The 15,029-nt window shown below is 38.3% G+C and overlaps 1 protein-coding gene across 1 annotated transcript in view; it reads left to right on the forward strand.

Annotated features, from left to right (window-relative positions):
* Positions 1 to 471: 471 nt before the first annotated feature.
* Positions 472 to 15,029, forward strand: part of Acbd3 (acyl-CoA binding domain containing 3) — a 36,289-nt gene continuing 21,731 nt past the window's right edge. The window contains exon 1 of the mRNA XM_015483583.2: positions 472 to 828. Coding sequence (XP_015339069.1) covers positions 543 to 828 — 286 coding nt within the window. The 5' untranslated portion in view covers positions 472 to 542. The remainder of the gene's footprint in view (positions 829 to 15,029) is intronic.

Raw genomic sequence — 15,029 nt, forward strand, 5'->3', positions numbered from 1 at the left:
AGTATTTTGCCTTTCATTTCCTCAAAGTTTCTGTAAATACCAACAAAACTGGTGGGCAAAAAGAGCTCCTCCAACCACATAATCCTCTACAAAAAGTGAAGGGTCTCTGTCCTGGCGGGTAGGTGGGTGGGGGCGCCTGCCCGTCTACACAGCCACGCTCCCGGCACTAACCCTCGCGCGGGTCTCCTCTGACCCCGCCCCTGACGATCTCTGAATAGCCGCTGAACCCAACTGGGGGACGTGGGCGGGGGGTTTGGGGGCGTAGCAGCCGCTTATAGCAAGAACTGGCATCACAGAGTGCCGGGTGATGGCTGGGAGAGGCGGTGGAGACCAGCTTTAGATGAGGCGACGGCGGGTGGTCGCGGAGGGGGCGTAATCGACGGTTCCGGAGGAGGCGGGGCACCAGGCCTCAGCCCTTCTGGGGGGCCCAGGATCCTCCTTAGCAGCGGAAGTTCCGGTGTCGGCAAGCGGAGGTCAGAGGTCAGCAGGAAGTCGATACGTGGCCGCCGCCTGTCCCCGCCGAGGAGGCGCAGCACCCGGAGATGGCGGCGGTGCTGAACGCCGAGCGCCTTGAGGTATCGGTCGACGGCCTCACGCTAAGTCCGGATCCGGAGGAGCGGCCTAGCGCAGAGGGCGCCCCGCTGCTGCCGCCGCCACTGCCGCCGCCCTCGCCTCCTGGGTCCGGCCGGAGCCCGGGCGCCGCAGGGGAGCAGCCGGAGTCCGGGGAGGCGGCGGCTGGGGGCGCGGCGGAGGAGGCGCGGCGGCTGGAGCAGCGCTGGGGCTTTGGCCTGGAAGAGCTGTACGGCCTGGCTCTGCGCTTCTTCCGAGGTGAGCCGCGCCGCCCCCACTCCCGCCGCCTCTGCTCGGCACCGGGAGCCAGGGCTGTGGTCCCTAGGGTGACCGGACGAATCTCATTCCTACCGCCCAGGGTAGGCCCGGTGACCAGAGCAGGGCTCCCTCCTTGGGGGTACCCGAAGTTTGTCACTATTAGCTTGGACTAGGTCACACCCCTGAGGGGCCTGGAACCTTGCTTTAGCAGTCGAGTCCCGCCTCCCCTAGGTTACCGGGGCATTTTACCTGATTTAGCTTCTCCTTTTTCCGTGAGCCAGGATGGAAGAATGAAACCTCTCTCCCAGAGGATCCTATTCTGGGATTGCTTTTTTTCTTTACCGATGTTTTCCTTTTCCTGTTTCCCATGGTTTGCCACCTAGGATTCCACCGATTTTTACCCTTTTCCTAAAGTGGAAGAAATTTTTCAATAGGTTCCACATACATACCCATTCCAGCCATTCTGGGCAACTATAGGACATGGTCCCCTGGCAGTATTGATGTGGAAGAGAAAAAAGTAAAGTGTTAAACTCATTTATGCTTTCCACCTTGTCAAATTCTGAAGAGATGTCCACAATGTTCTAGTAGCTTCTGAATGGTTAAAATTGTATCTAGTAACTAATGTGGAAGAATTAATTCTCAGAGTAAAGCCTAAAAGTACCCTCTGTGCCCTCGCATAATTAACTGAAATGTCTCTTCTCTTAGAACAATATTGTTCTAAGTGTTTTATTTATTTATTTTCTTTAAAGTGGGTGATTCACTTAGTCAAGTGATGGAGAGACCAGTCACATGGTTTTGTAAATAGGAAAGACTAATGACCGTTAGTTTGATTCTTAAAGATATTTATGTCTTTCTTGGGCGGAGGGCAAGGAGAGACATCCACAAATGAAACTTTTTAAAAGTGGTTGCTAGGTTCCACGTACATTCCAGAACAGCATATTTATGACAGTTTTCCCAGAAGGAGTACCTTTTAAAGCACACATTTTTACTGGCTGAAGTTGAGTAGTTCAGCTTAGTGATACATGTTAATGACATGTTTTCTCTCAAAATAACTTTAATTGTGCTAACTAGTGAAGCTTTCTCTTTTGTAAATCATACAGAACATTTGAGCATTGCGCATTCATTGCGTTTTTTATTAAAAAGCTTACGCTTGAAATATTCTTTGTCATTACACAATGAATTCAGCCCTTGTATACTTGCTAGCTTGGGGAATTAATAATGGCTAATGGATTTTGGATCACTTGACCTCTGAGGTCACTGGCTTGAATTTAGAGTTTGCTGTGGTATGATATATTAACACACACGCAAATCTAGTAGTTTCTGTACACTTCGGGAAACTATGTTCTACCTTAAAATTTTATTCTTGGAATTTATTTTTCCAATCAAGTATATTGTAATAGATACTAAGAGTAGAAAGGAATCAACTTTTAATTCTTGATTTTGCCACATGACTAAAAGCAAAATGGGTAATTTCATCTTTTTAGTTTGTCTTATTTGAAAATAGTAGTAACATCTACTTTGAAAGATTAAAGTACTGTATAAGGTGGAGTATAGCATTGCCTTGAAAGTCAGGAACCTCTGGATTCTAGTTCTTTGATATCTCAGATTTAAGCTTTAGTGATCTAAACCTAACATTATTTTATTGAGTGGGAGAAATCCTAGGGGAAATCCATAATTTGGGGAGCCTAGTTATAGTCACCTTAATAACAAAAGCTTCTTTGGTTGGTATGGTTCATTCATTTCTTAATTTTTCAAAGCGATATCCAAATACTTAAACAAGAGAAGTAACTGTTTAGCAATTAAAAGCTACCTTTCTGCATGGAACATTACATGAGATATCAATGAAGATACTGGCAGCATATGAGACATATACAATAACTGTTTAAAAAAGAAAAAGGAAGAATGTAAAAGTAATCTTGTCACAGTAGTCATAGGCCAATGATTGAGCCTGTATGTCAACTACCCTCTTAATTTTGTGAAGGTAAAAGTTAAATAATATAGTCTGGGGTGTGTAACTCAGTGCATTTGCCTAGCATGTGTAAGGACCTGGGTTCCATCCCCAGCACTGCACAGAAATAAATAAAAAAGTGAAATAATAGGTGGAAGTACAGGTAAATGTAAGTTAATGTTTTACCACCTAAATTTTAGGCATTATTGCATCCTTAATTATGGTTAATATTTTAAATTAGTTTTCCACTGCAACATGTATAGGAAAAAAGGGGTGGGAAAGATGTGTAGATCTTATTTGAAACCTTATTTAAATAAACTGTTTAACAAATTGTAGCTTAGTGGTAGAGCATACACTTAGCTTGAGCAAGGAAGGGCCTGGGTTCAATCCCTGGCATTTCCCTCCCCTCACCAAAAAAAAAAAAAACCAAAAAGTGAGTTCTTTTATTGCTAAATTCCATTTCTACTAATATATTAGACCTTTTGGGAGGCCTACATTTAGCTAATGTAATGATGATGATGATTTTACTGTTGTAAACTAAAAATAGATGTAACATTTTTAATTTTTTAAATTTTAACTTTTTACTATGGAGAATTTCAAACATACACAAAAAGAGGTAGAATAGTGCATTGATTCCCCTTGTACCCATTACCCAGCCAGACCTGCTCCAGACTTCTCAAGCTATCTAAATATTTAATTATCTTTAAAAGATGAAGATTCCTTTTTATTTTGAAACAAGGTCTTGCTAAGTTGCTGAGGCTGGCCTTGAACTTGAAATCCTCTTACCTCAATGCCTGGAAAAGACTCCTTTTAAAAAACTGACTACAATTCCATTATCACACATAGGAAAATTTTAAATTTATAATTCTTTCGTATCAAATGTCTAGCCAAGGGATAAAATTTCCAATTTCATAACAATTTGTTAAATAGTTTATTTAAATGATGATTCAGTTAAGATCTACACATCCATCCCTTAGTTCCTTTACATTTTGTTTGTTGAAGAAATTGGGTGTTCATGGTGCATGCCTGTCATCCAGGGATTTGGGAGGCTGAGGCAGGAGGGTCACAAATTTGAGGCCAGCCTCAGCAATTTAGCAAGACCCTCAGCAACTTAGCGAGATCCTGTCTCATAATATAGGGCTGGGAGGGCTGGGGCTATAGTTAAGTGGCAGAGCGCTTGCCTTGCATGTGTGAGGCACTGGGTTTGATCCTCAGCACCACATAAAAATAAAACAAATAAAATAAAAGCATTCTGTTCATCTACAACTACCAAAATTTTTTTTAAAAATGTAGGATTGGGGATGTAGCTCAGTGGTAAAGTACCACTGGGTTCAGTCCATAGTCCCCAAAAACAGAAAGAAAAAGAAATTGGGTGGTTCATTAGATTTTGTTGATTGCATCCAGGCAGCTTAAAATGTCCCGTCCCCCCCCCCCACACACACATCTGTGTATTTCCTAAAGTTGGATAGTTTAGATTCAAGTTCTGGTTTTCTGGCAAGACTACTTTGTATTGTGTGCATTCTTCATGAGGCAGATAATATTAAGTTGTATCTCCTTTTGTGATGTTAAGGCCATTGATAATGTCTGGATCTGTTAATTTATTAAGGATTTTTAAATGGTGATATTTTCTTTGTCCTTTACTGAAATACTTTTCCTCTTGTACTCGTTGGTTTGCTGAAATACTTTTCCTCTTGTACTCGTTGGTTTAGGGTGGAGTTCAAATAGGAAAGACAAATATTTGTTTCTTGTTATTTGCTAGTTTTCAAAATAGTGAAATTTCCCCCTTGCAGTCAAAAAAAGTTACACTTTTTTTTTAATGTCATGAAGTACTCATGCCTTTACACATGTGATTTTTATTCATTTTTTTCTTATTGATAATTCTTATTGATGCTCAAATTGTACTGTTTTGGGCAAGGGGTAAATTGTACCTTATTTTTTATTTGCAGTACTGGAGATTGAACCCATGCCTCATGCGTGGTAGGCAAGTGCCCTTTCTTTGAGCTACATCCCCAACCCTTTTTCATTTTTATTTTGAGACAGGGTCTTGCCAAGTTGCTGAGGCTGTCCTAGAACTTGGAATCTTCCTGCCTCAATTTCCCAGGTAGCTGGGATTACAGGTGTATATGTTGTGCCTTTTTTTTGTTGTCCCAGGGATTTAACTCAGGGGCGCTTAACCACTGAGCCACACACTCAAACCTTTTTAGATTTTATTTTGAGAAAGGGTCTTGCTAAGTTGCTGAGGCTGGCCTCGAATTTATAGTCCTTTTGTCTCAACCTCCCAAGCCACTGGGATTACAGGCATGCACCACCATACCCAGCAGTGTAGTACCATTTTAAGATTTTTTTTTTTTAATATTTATTTTTCAGTTGTAAGTGGACACAGTACCTTTATTTTATTTTTATGTGGTGCTGAGGATCAAACCCAGTGCCTCATGCTTGCAAGGCAAGCACTCTATCACTGAGCTGCAACCTCAGCCCTGTGTGTATTTTTTTTTTAGAGAGAGAGAGAGAGAGAGAGAGAGAGAATTTTTTAATATTTATTTTTTAGTTTTCGGTGGACACAACATCTTTATTTTATTTTTATGTGGTGCTGAGGATCGAACCCAGTGCCCCATACATGCCAGGCAAGTGCGCTACCGCTTGAACCACATTCCCAGCCCCTGTGTGTATTTTTTAAAAAATATTTATTTTTTAGTTGTGGTTGGACACAACACCTTTATTTTGTTTATTTTTATGTGGTGCTGAGAATCGAACCCAGGGCCCCGAACTCACTAGGCGAGCTCTACCGCTGAGCCACAACCCCAGCACCCTCCCACCCCCGTGTATTTTTTAATGTAAATGATTTTAAAATTTGCTTGAGGCCTCTCCTGTGTCACACAGAAGAATGCATAGATTCCAAGTGTATAGCTTCCTGAGTTTTCATAAAGTGAACACAATCATGTAGCCAAAACCCAGAAAGATGTTTACTTTTATCACTTAACTAAGTTGAGAGCCACAGTGACTCAGTATTTAGAAGGTGAGCGCTGGAGTCAATATTTCTGGGTTGTTTTTTCTCCCTCCGCTGTTTAATTGTTTAAACATTTTGTGCTTTCATTTCTCAAATGGTTGTTGTAAGAATTACAAAAATTACACATATATACACAGGCACATATATACACAACACATTCTCTAAACAGTACCTGACAACTGGCAGCTGCATTTGTTGTTAAAAAGGAGGAATTGCCAAAAATTGATGGTGGGTGTGTTGAATTAATGGGGAGGAAGTCTTAAAACTTTTATTATTTAGTATTTGCTAAGTAATTTTCAAAGTGTTTCATATTCCTTGAGTCAGGCATTCTGTACTATATTAGTCTTTTCTTTTAAATAGTATAAGAATTTGTGAATTACGCTTTTTCTTAATTAAAAAATGTGAAGATGTGTTTTTAATTTTTTTTAAATATTTTTTTAGTTGATGGACCTATATTTATTTCTGTGTAATGCTGAGAATTGTACCCAGTGCCTCACACATGTAAAGCAAGCACTCTGTCACTGAGCCACAACCCCAGCCCCATGTTTTTAATTTTAATAGGGATTTATTTTAATAAGGGATGGGTTTTATACCGGGTATGGTTGTGCAAACCTGTAATCCTAGCAACTTAGGAGGCTGAGGCAGGAGGATCAAAAATTTGAGGTCATCCTCAGCAATTTTATTGGACTGTAATTAATCATGATCGATCGAATTAGTGTTGGCTGTTTATATTATTTATAATTGGGACAGAACATGTATTTTGGTTGCATTTTGGTTCTTGAACAAATTTTTGTCTTTCATGTAGAGGCAGTTATTTGTTTTCTTCATCCTCAGGTTAACTTACCCTTTTTTTTTTTTTTTTAACATCAGGACATACTTCCAACTCTACAATCAAAAATAAAGCCAGCCAGGCTGGGGAATATAGCTCAGTTGGTGGAGTGCTTGCCTCACACACACGATCCCCAGCCCCCCACACACAAATAATAATAATCCCAGTTTGCTCTGGAGGCTGAGGCTAGAGGATCGCAAGTTCAAAGCTAGCCTCAGCAAAAGCACTTGCTAAGCAACTCAGTGAGACCCTGTCTCTAAATAAAATACAAAATAGTGCTGGGGATGTGGCTCAGTGGTTAAGTGCCCCTGAGTTCAATCCCAGTACCCCCAAAAAAGCAATTAAGATCTTTTAGAAAAAGAAAAGTCATGTGTTTTTTGCCCTTAAATTATTGATTCAGTCTTAGTTTTCTTCTGCCCATGTGTCATCCTGGAAGTTGATTACTTTTAACCTTCTGTTCTGTCATATTCCTTTTTACCTGAATCATTTGTTTTCCTTTGTTTTACTATTTACTACACATACACTGGAAATGCATGCCCACAGTAGCTTCTTGAGAAGATAGTGCATGAGGATTACAGTTTTTGAAACCATGCCTTTCTAAAAATTTGTATTTTGCTATCACATTTGTTTGGGCACCAAAGTTTAGACTGGGAACGATTTATTTTCTATAGCAAAGATAAAGCCCTCTGCTGAAATAGGAGCAAGGTAACCATCTGCCTGTTTGGGGTTATTATACAAAATGGGATAGAAAGTGGCCGTATACTTCTTATATAGACTTTAAAACAAATTCCTGTTTATTAAGAATCTGATGCCTTTGGTTTCTGAACTTCTTCAGAGTTCTGTAAATTGGCTTATTTCTTTTAGTGGGATTTCATTGATGATTGGAGATAAATGTGTGTGTTCAGGCTATTATGTTAACTGGATGGTTTATTTGTATGTTTTCTAACTTTTTATTTATATTTGCGTTTTTAAAACTTCCTGGAAATCATTTTGGCCCTTTGAATTTACTTCTTCCTCTAGTCTAGGGTTAACAAGCTTTTCCTATAACAGGCTAGATAGTAAATACTTTAGGGTTTAAGGATCATATATAGTGAGTGTTGCATATGCTTTGTTTTATGTTTTTGCTTTTCATTATTTGTAACCCTTTTAAAAAGGTAAAAAATTGTTTTTAACTTGTAGGCTTCATAAAAAATTAGCTGTGGGGGACTGGGGATGCAGCTCAGTGATAGAGCATTTGCCTAATGTGTGATTCTGGGTTTGATCCCCAGCATGGGGAACAGGAGCTGTGGGAGGAGTTGGTCTAGTTCACCAGCCCCTAGGGACTTTAGTCAGTCTCCTTTAGGTAAAATAGATTTTTAACCTATTGCTTTTCAGTTTTATAGAAATGGAAAGGAACTTTTTTATGGTTGTTGCTAGATAAATGTCAGCTAGTGATCTTAGTTCAGTTGAGAAGGGCTAGCTTAGCAGTCATGCTTCTTAAGGTAACAGAAGTACTTCTTTCTCATTGATCAGAATAAGGATCTTTTCACGCTTGCATCTGAAAATTAGCTCTGTAACTTCTTTACGAACATATTTTTGTGTTTAGTTTTGGTTGCTATAGAACTAAATAGCTTTGCAGTGATTAACTATCTTACCTAATTAAAAAAGACTAAATAAACCCTTGTGATATGTGAACTGGAGTCATCTGAAAAGAGAGAAGCCTTTTTTCTTTTTGTAATACTAATAATTTGCCAGGCAATTTAGATGGTAAAGTATTTTCTTTTTCTTATTTTGTTTTTTTAGTTGTTGGTGAACAGATTACAATTATTTTATTTATTCGTTTTTTTATATGATGCTGAGAATAGAACCCGGTGCTTCAGTGGTAGAGCTAGGCAAGTGCTCTACTACTGAGCCACAACCCAGTCCAAAATGGTAAAAAGCATTTTTATTTTTCTGTTTCTTTGAAGTTTAGAACATCGGTAGCATATGCTATATTAAAGGTAGTTAGGATTAGCGTAGCCTCCTGGGTTTTGTGTATTCCACAGGAGAATAATTAATCTTTTCACTTTGCCCCAAAGGTTGAAGATAACATTGATTTGACTTTTTATTTTTTTTTGTTCCTGGGAATTGGACCCAGGTCCTTGTACATGCTAAGTATACACTCTTCCAATGAGCCATGCTTTGACTTTTTAAAAGTGCATTGAAAAAGGAAAAAAGCTTTTGTTTAAAAGGGGCGGGGGATATATATGCTTATTGAAGAAAATTTGGGAAAATGAAAAATGAATAGAGAAAATACAATTAATCTATAATCCAGTCTTTCCAAAATAATTATTGGTATTAACATCTGTCATGTTTTCTTTTCCTTAATTTTTTTTGAGACAAATTTTTTTCCTAATAGAAAATAATGATTAATTTGGGGCTGGGGATGTGGCTCAAGCGGTAGCGCACTCGCCTGGCATGCGTGCGGCCCGGGTTCGATCCTCAGCACCACATACAAACAAAGATGTTGTGTCCGCCAAAAACTAAAAATAAATAAATAAATATTAAAAAATATAAGGGTGTGTATGTTAAAAAAAAGAAAAAGAAAATAATGATTAATTTGAAGATTCAATAACAAGGTATAAAGGAATGATTATAGATCGATTCTTAAAAATAGTAAGTGTATATAAAAGATTGAGTGAAAATGCCAATGAAATTCACAAGAGTGGAGGTACAGTTTTGCTTGTTGTCACAAAAATTGACCCATAAAGTTGATTTTTCTTCTTCTGCCTCTTCTCTTCCTCCTCCTTTTCTTTCTTTCTTTCTTTTTTTTTTTTCTTAATTGTATCAGGGATTTGAACCCTGGGGTCCTTACCCACTGAGCCATATCCACAGATCATTTTTTTTTTTTAAAGAGAGAATTTTTTAATATTTATTTTTTAGTTTTCGATGGACACAACATCTTTATTTTATTTGTATGTGGTGCTAAGGATCGAACCCAGCGCCCCGCGCATGCCAGGCCAGCGTGCTACCATTTGAGCCACATCCCCAGCCCTCCACAGATCTTTTTATTTTGTATTTTGAGACAAAGTCTTGCTAAGTTGCTTAGGGCCCTGCTAAGTTGCTGAGACTGGCCTCCTGTCTCAGTCTTTCACTAGGATTGGTGTGTGCCACCATGCCCTGCTGAAGTTGATTTCTTTAGTGAGATTTGTTGGGCTTGGTTTGGTGGTTAATGCATGTGAGCAAAACATGTAGCTGAGCACGGGGGTAGGGGGGGTATCATGGTAGACAAATCTGTTTTGTGTAATCCTCAGGAGAATACTTGACCAGGGCTAACACTGAAAATGCATTTTAAAATTTTTTTCTAATTTGTAACATGTCCTTAATTCTGACAGTCATAAAAATGGGCTTATGTTAATATAACATTCCCAAGACCTAGCTCTTACCCTCCTATTGGTACTCGGGGTTAAACTGACACTTTGCTAAATGATGGGTAGTTTCCTTGTTTAATGTTCCATTTCCCATAATCCACTGCATATAGTTGGAACTACCAGATGCTTAAAATGAAGTATATTTATCTTCTAGTGGGAAAAGGATACTCTCTCTCCTACAGCCCTGACTACCATTTATATTTGTACTACTTATCAAAAAATATGACTCTAACCTATGAATATTATAAGTTATTGTATAATACTAAAAAAAGCTATTTTACAAATAACTTTTATGATGGTTGTAGATTAAGAAAAACTTTTCACACCCACTAGTCCATCTCAGATCATCTCCCTACCACAAAAAGAATGTGTGTATGTTTGAAAATTGCCATTACTTGACCAGTTTGAAAAGTGATTAGCCTTCCAGAGAAGATTCCATCTGATTTTATCTTATTTATATGTTCTTTATTTTTTCTTTTTGCAGTGCTTGGGGATTGAACCTGGGCCAAGCACTCTACCACTGAGCCACATTCACAGTTCTGATTTTGTATTTATTGACAATAATTTAGGTTAATACAACCATTTTCATCAAATTTATATCTTTTTTTTTTTTTTAAGAAAAGGTGAAAATACTGTACTCTCGTCATTTTCAGGCTCACTACATTTTTTTTTTTGAATCACTAGCAAGCACTTTTTTCTTATATAAAGCTCAAGATAAAATGATATAAACTGAGGCCTTTTTTATTTTAAAAAAAACAAAAACCTAAGGCAGGCACCAATGGCACATGCCTATAATCCCAGCCACTCTGGAGACTAAATCAAAGGATGGCAAGTTCAGGGCCAGCCTGGGCAATTTAGAGCCTGTCTCAAAATAAAAAGGGCTAGAGATGTAGCTCAGTGGCAGAGCACCTTGGAGTTCAATCCCCAGAACTTTAAAGAAAGAAAGACAGACAGAAAGAAGCTCTGGGGGCTGGGGATGTGGCTCAAGTGGTAGCGCGCTCGCCTGGCATGCGTGCGGCCCGGGTTCGATCCTCAGCACCACATACAAAGATGTTGTGTCCACCGAAAAATAAATAAATAAATATTTAAAAAAAAAAAAAAAAAGAAAGAAGCTCTGCATGGTGGCACATGCCTATAATCCCTGTGGCTCAGGAAGCTAAGGCAGGAAGAATCAGGAGTTCAAAGTCAGCCTCAGCAAAAATGAGGTGCTAAGCAATTCAGTGAGATCCTATCTCTAAATAAAATACAGAATAGGGCTGGGGATGTAGCTCAGTGGTTGAGTACTCCTGCCCCACTACCCCCCCACTCCCCCCAAAAAAGAAAAAAGAAAACTTTTGGTCATTAATATGTCTAAAATTAAGATGAATGGATGAATGTTTTTGAAATTGAAGATAGGCTTTTGGTAAATAATATAATTAGTAACCACTATTGCTTTACGTATTTTAACAACCCAACAACATCTTAGAATAGAATTCTCTATAGCTAATTTTGTAAGAAAAATATTGCAGTTTTTAAAAAGTGATCTATAAGTATAGCTTCCCAATTTTATCTTTCTATATTCTCTCTGGGTATATGGTCACATTGTAGGCATTTTACATTGTTGAAAGTGTAGCACATAATTTTCCATTCTACTTAATTATTACGTCATCAACGTGTTCTTCATCTTATAATTGGCCTTATAAAAGGCCAATTATAAGATTTTAATAGGGTCTCACTAAATTGCCTATTTTAATAATCATTTTAATAGCTTTATAGTCTGTTCAGTGGATTAATATAATTCAAGCATTGCATTATTGTTGAATAGGTCTTTTTTCTTTTTTTGTAATTAATGAATGTATCGAACAGTGATAACACCATTTTTCTTGATATAAAATTGAAGGCTGTATTTCAGAAAGATTTCATTGGGAAGAGAAATAAAGAACAGTTTTTTAGGCTTGTTGGTTTTAGCATGAAAGATAACATCAAGTACCCTGTACTGTGTGGAATTTAACAGAATTACTGTCCTAACCTAATGAGTTATAATAAGTGTACTTTATTACGTATAACCCCCCCTTTTTTTTTTTTTTAGGTCAGAAGTAAACTCTTAAAATCTTTCCTTTATGTCACTATAATTTTGTCAGATACACACACACACACACACACACACACACACAGAGCTAGGTGTGGTGATACACATCTGTAATCCCAGCATATCAGAAGGCTGATGCAGGAGGATTACAAGTTTGAGACCAGCCTGGGCAATTTAGTGAGACCCTATCTCAAACTTAAAAAAATAAATAATAAATAAGGCTAGGGATGTTGCTCAGTCACAGACTGCCCTTGGGCTTAGTCCTTAGTATGGCAAAAAATATTGTGTGTATAGATGGATAGACAATACCCCTAGCTTGAAAAAAAAAAATTGGGGGGTGGGGGTTACTGGGGATTGAACTCAGGGGCACTCAACCATTGAGTCACATCCCCAGCCCTATTTCCTATTTTTGTTTTTTATATAGAGACAGGGTCTCACTGAGTTGCTAAGTGCCTCACCTTTGCTGAGACTGGCTTTGAACTCAAGATCTCCTGACTCACCTCCCGAGCAGCTGGGATTACAGGCATGTGCCATCACGCCCAGCTCTGGGAGATATTTATATACATGTATGTGTTTTTTTTAAATATTAATTTTTTACTTATAGGTGGACACATCATCTTTATTTTATGTGGTGCTGAGGATTGAACCCAGTGCCTCACACATGCTAGGCGAGTGTTCTACATCTGAACTACAATCCCAGCCCTAAAAAAATATTTTTAAAATGACCAAACTGTCAGGTTGTCAGGTGTGGTGCATACCTGTAACCCCATGGCTTGGGAAGCTGAGGCAGGAGATTACAAGTTCAAGGCCAGCCTCAGCAACTTAGCAAGACCCTGTATGGGGGAAAAAAAAAAAAAGAAGATACTAGGGATGTAGCTCAGGGCCCCTGGGATCAGTTCCTGGTACCAAAAAAGAAAGAAAATTTCCCCCACGTATCAAATGAGTTTTTGCTTAAGAATTTTTTTCATGTAGTATTTTTAAAAATATTTTTTTAGTTGTTGATAGACCTTTATTTTATTTACTTATATGTGGTGCTGAGAATTGAACCCAGTGCCTCACACATGACAGGCAAGTGCGTTACCGCTGAGCCCCAGCCCCAGCCCTTCATGTATTATTTAATGGGGAAACTTGTTCAGTTCCCACCCTTCAATGTTGCCAGTCACTTTCCAGAGACAGTTCTTCTTCTTCTTTTTTTTTTTTTTTTTAAAGAGAGAGAGAGAGGGGGAGAGAGAGAGAAAGAATTTTTAATATTTAGTTTTTAGTTTTCGGCGGACACAACATATTTGTTTGTATGTGGTGCTGAGGATCGAACTCGGGCCGCACGCATGCCAGGCGAGCGCGCTACCGCTTGAGCCACATCCCCAGCCCCATGAGACAGTTCTTCTTAACTGTTTAGTTTGTCCTTCTAGATATTTTTCTTTGAAAGATTAAATATTGTAAGGAAGACTTAAATTCTCTCTGACCACTTCTAATTCTTGCTTTCTCCCACTTTGTTCTCATCTCCTTAGTGTGCCTCCTTCTAGATCTTTTTCTTTGCATTTACACTAATGTTAGGTTTGTGTAACAGGTTCATCAGTTCTAAGACTTACTTTAGGGGCCATTACAAAAGAAAAACTGGCTGGGCCTGTTGCTTAGCAGTAGAGCACTTGCCTAGCACATGCTAGGTCCTGAATTCTCTCAGTTTGAGCCCCAGCACTGCCATGGGGAGCAGGGGACAGGAAGGAGAAAAGAAAAGAAAACTGCCAGAACTGTAAAATATATATTGTAAAATCTAATCTTGGGGGCTGAGGTTGTGGCTCAGCGGTAGAGCGCTTGCCTAGCATGTGCAGGGCCCTGGGTTCGATCCTCAGCACCACATAAAAAAAATAAACAAAATAAAGGTATTTATCCATCTACAACTTAAAAAAAAAAATCTAATCTCACTTTAGAGATGTTAAGGGATGGGTCGGGTTGCTTAGAATTGATCAAATGCATTTTGCTATGATTAGTTTTCTGCTGCTTGCCTTTCTTCACTTAATAATCGAAACTGCTTCACTTATACCACAGTCTGAATAAACCACATTATTTCACTGGGCTTTTATTGATGAACTTTTAATTTGTTTCTAGTAACAGTGCTGCAGTGAGTTCTGATATCTGTTTCCTTCTGTATATTTGGGAGTCTTATTAAGGCTATGTAATAAAAATTGAAATTACCATATCATAGGGCATGTACATTTTTTTAAAATTACATGTGAATGATGTATTCTATTTCAAACATTAGTGTGTATACTTTTTTTAAAGAGAGAGAGAATTTTTAATATTTATTTTTTAGTTATCAGTGGACACAACATCTTTGTATGTGGTGCTGAGGATCGAACCCGGGCCGCAAGCATGCCAGGCGAGCACGCTACTGCTTGAGCCACATCCCCAGCCCGGGGGCATGTACATTTAAAAAAAAATTTTTTTTTTTGTAGTTGTAGATGGACAACATGCCTTTATTTATTTACTTTTATGTGGAAAGCATACATGTTTACAATTTTGAAATGTATTACCAAATTGTTGATCTAGATAACTTAAAAACCGTTTATATTTTCAGCATTAGTATACGAGAGAGTGGGTCCTTATTTGTCCCCTTCTTACCAACTCTGGATGTTACCTAACTTTTTTTATCTAATGAGAGGAGGGAGTCTTGGTATCTCATAATTTAAAGTTCCATTTCCTGAACTAGTGAAATTGAATATCCTTTTGCATATTTATTATCAACTTTTGTATTTTTCTTCAAGTTCCCTGTTCATATCTTAGCACTCTTATTTTTCTTACTAATTAGTGGTTTTATTATGGTCATACCTATATAAATGAATTAAATGTGTAGTTCGTATATACTACTTTACCTTTATTGAAATTTGGTAGTCTGTTCTTATTGGAATCAACTAATAATTAATGTTTCCATTTATCAAAGAAGCAGTATTCTTCAAAGACTT

This window comes from Marmota marmota, unplaced genomic scaffold, assembly GCF_001458135.2.
Source record: "Marmota marmota marmota unplaced genomic scaffold, marMar, whole genome shotgun sequence".
In the NCBI taxonomy this organism is placed as follows: domain Eukaryota; kingdom Metazoa; phylum Chordata; class Mammalia; order Rodentia; family Sciuridae; genus Marmota; species Marmota marmota.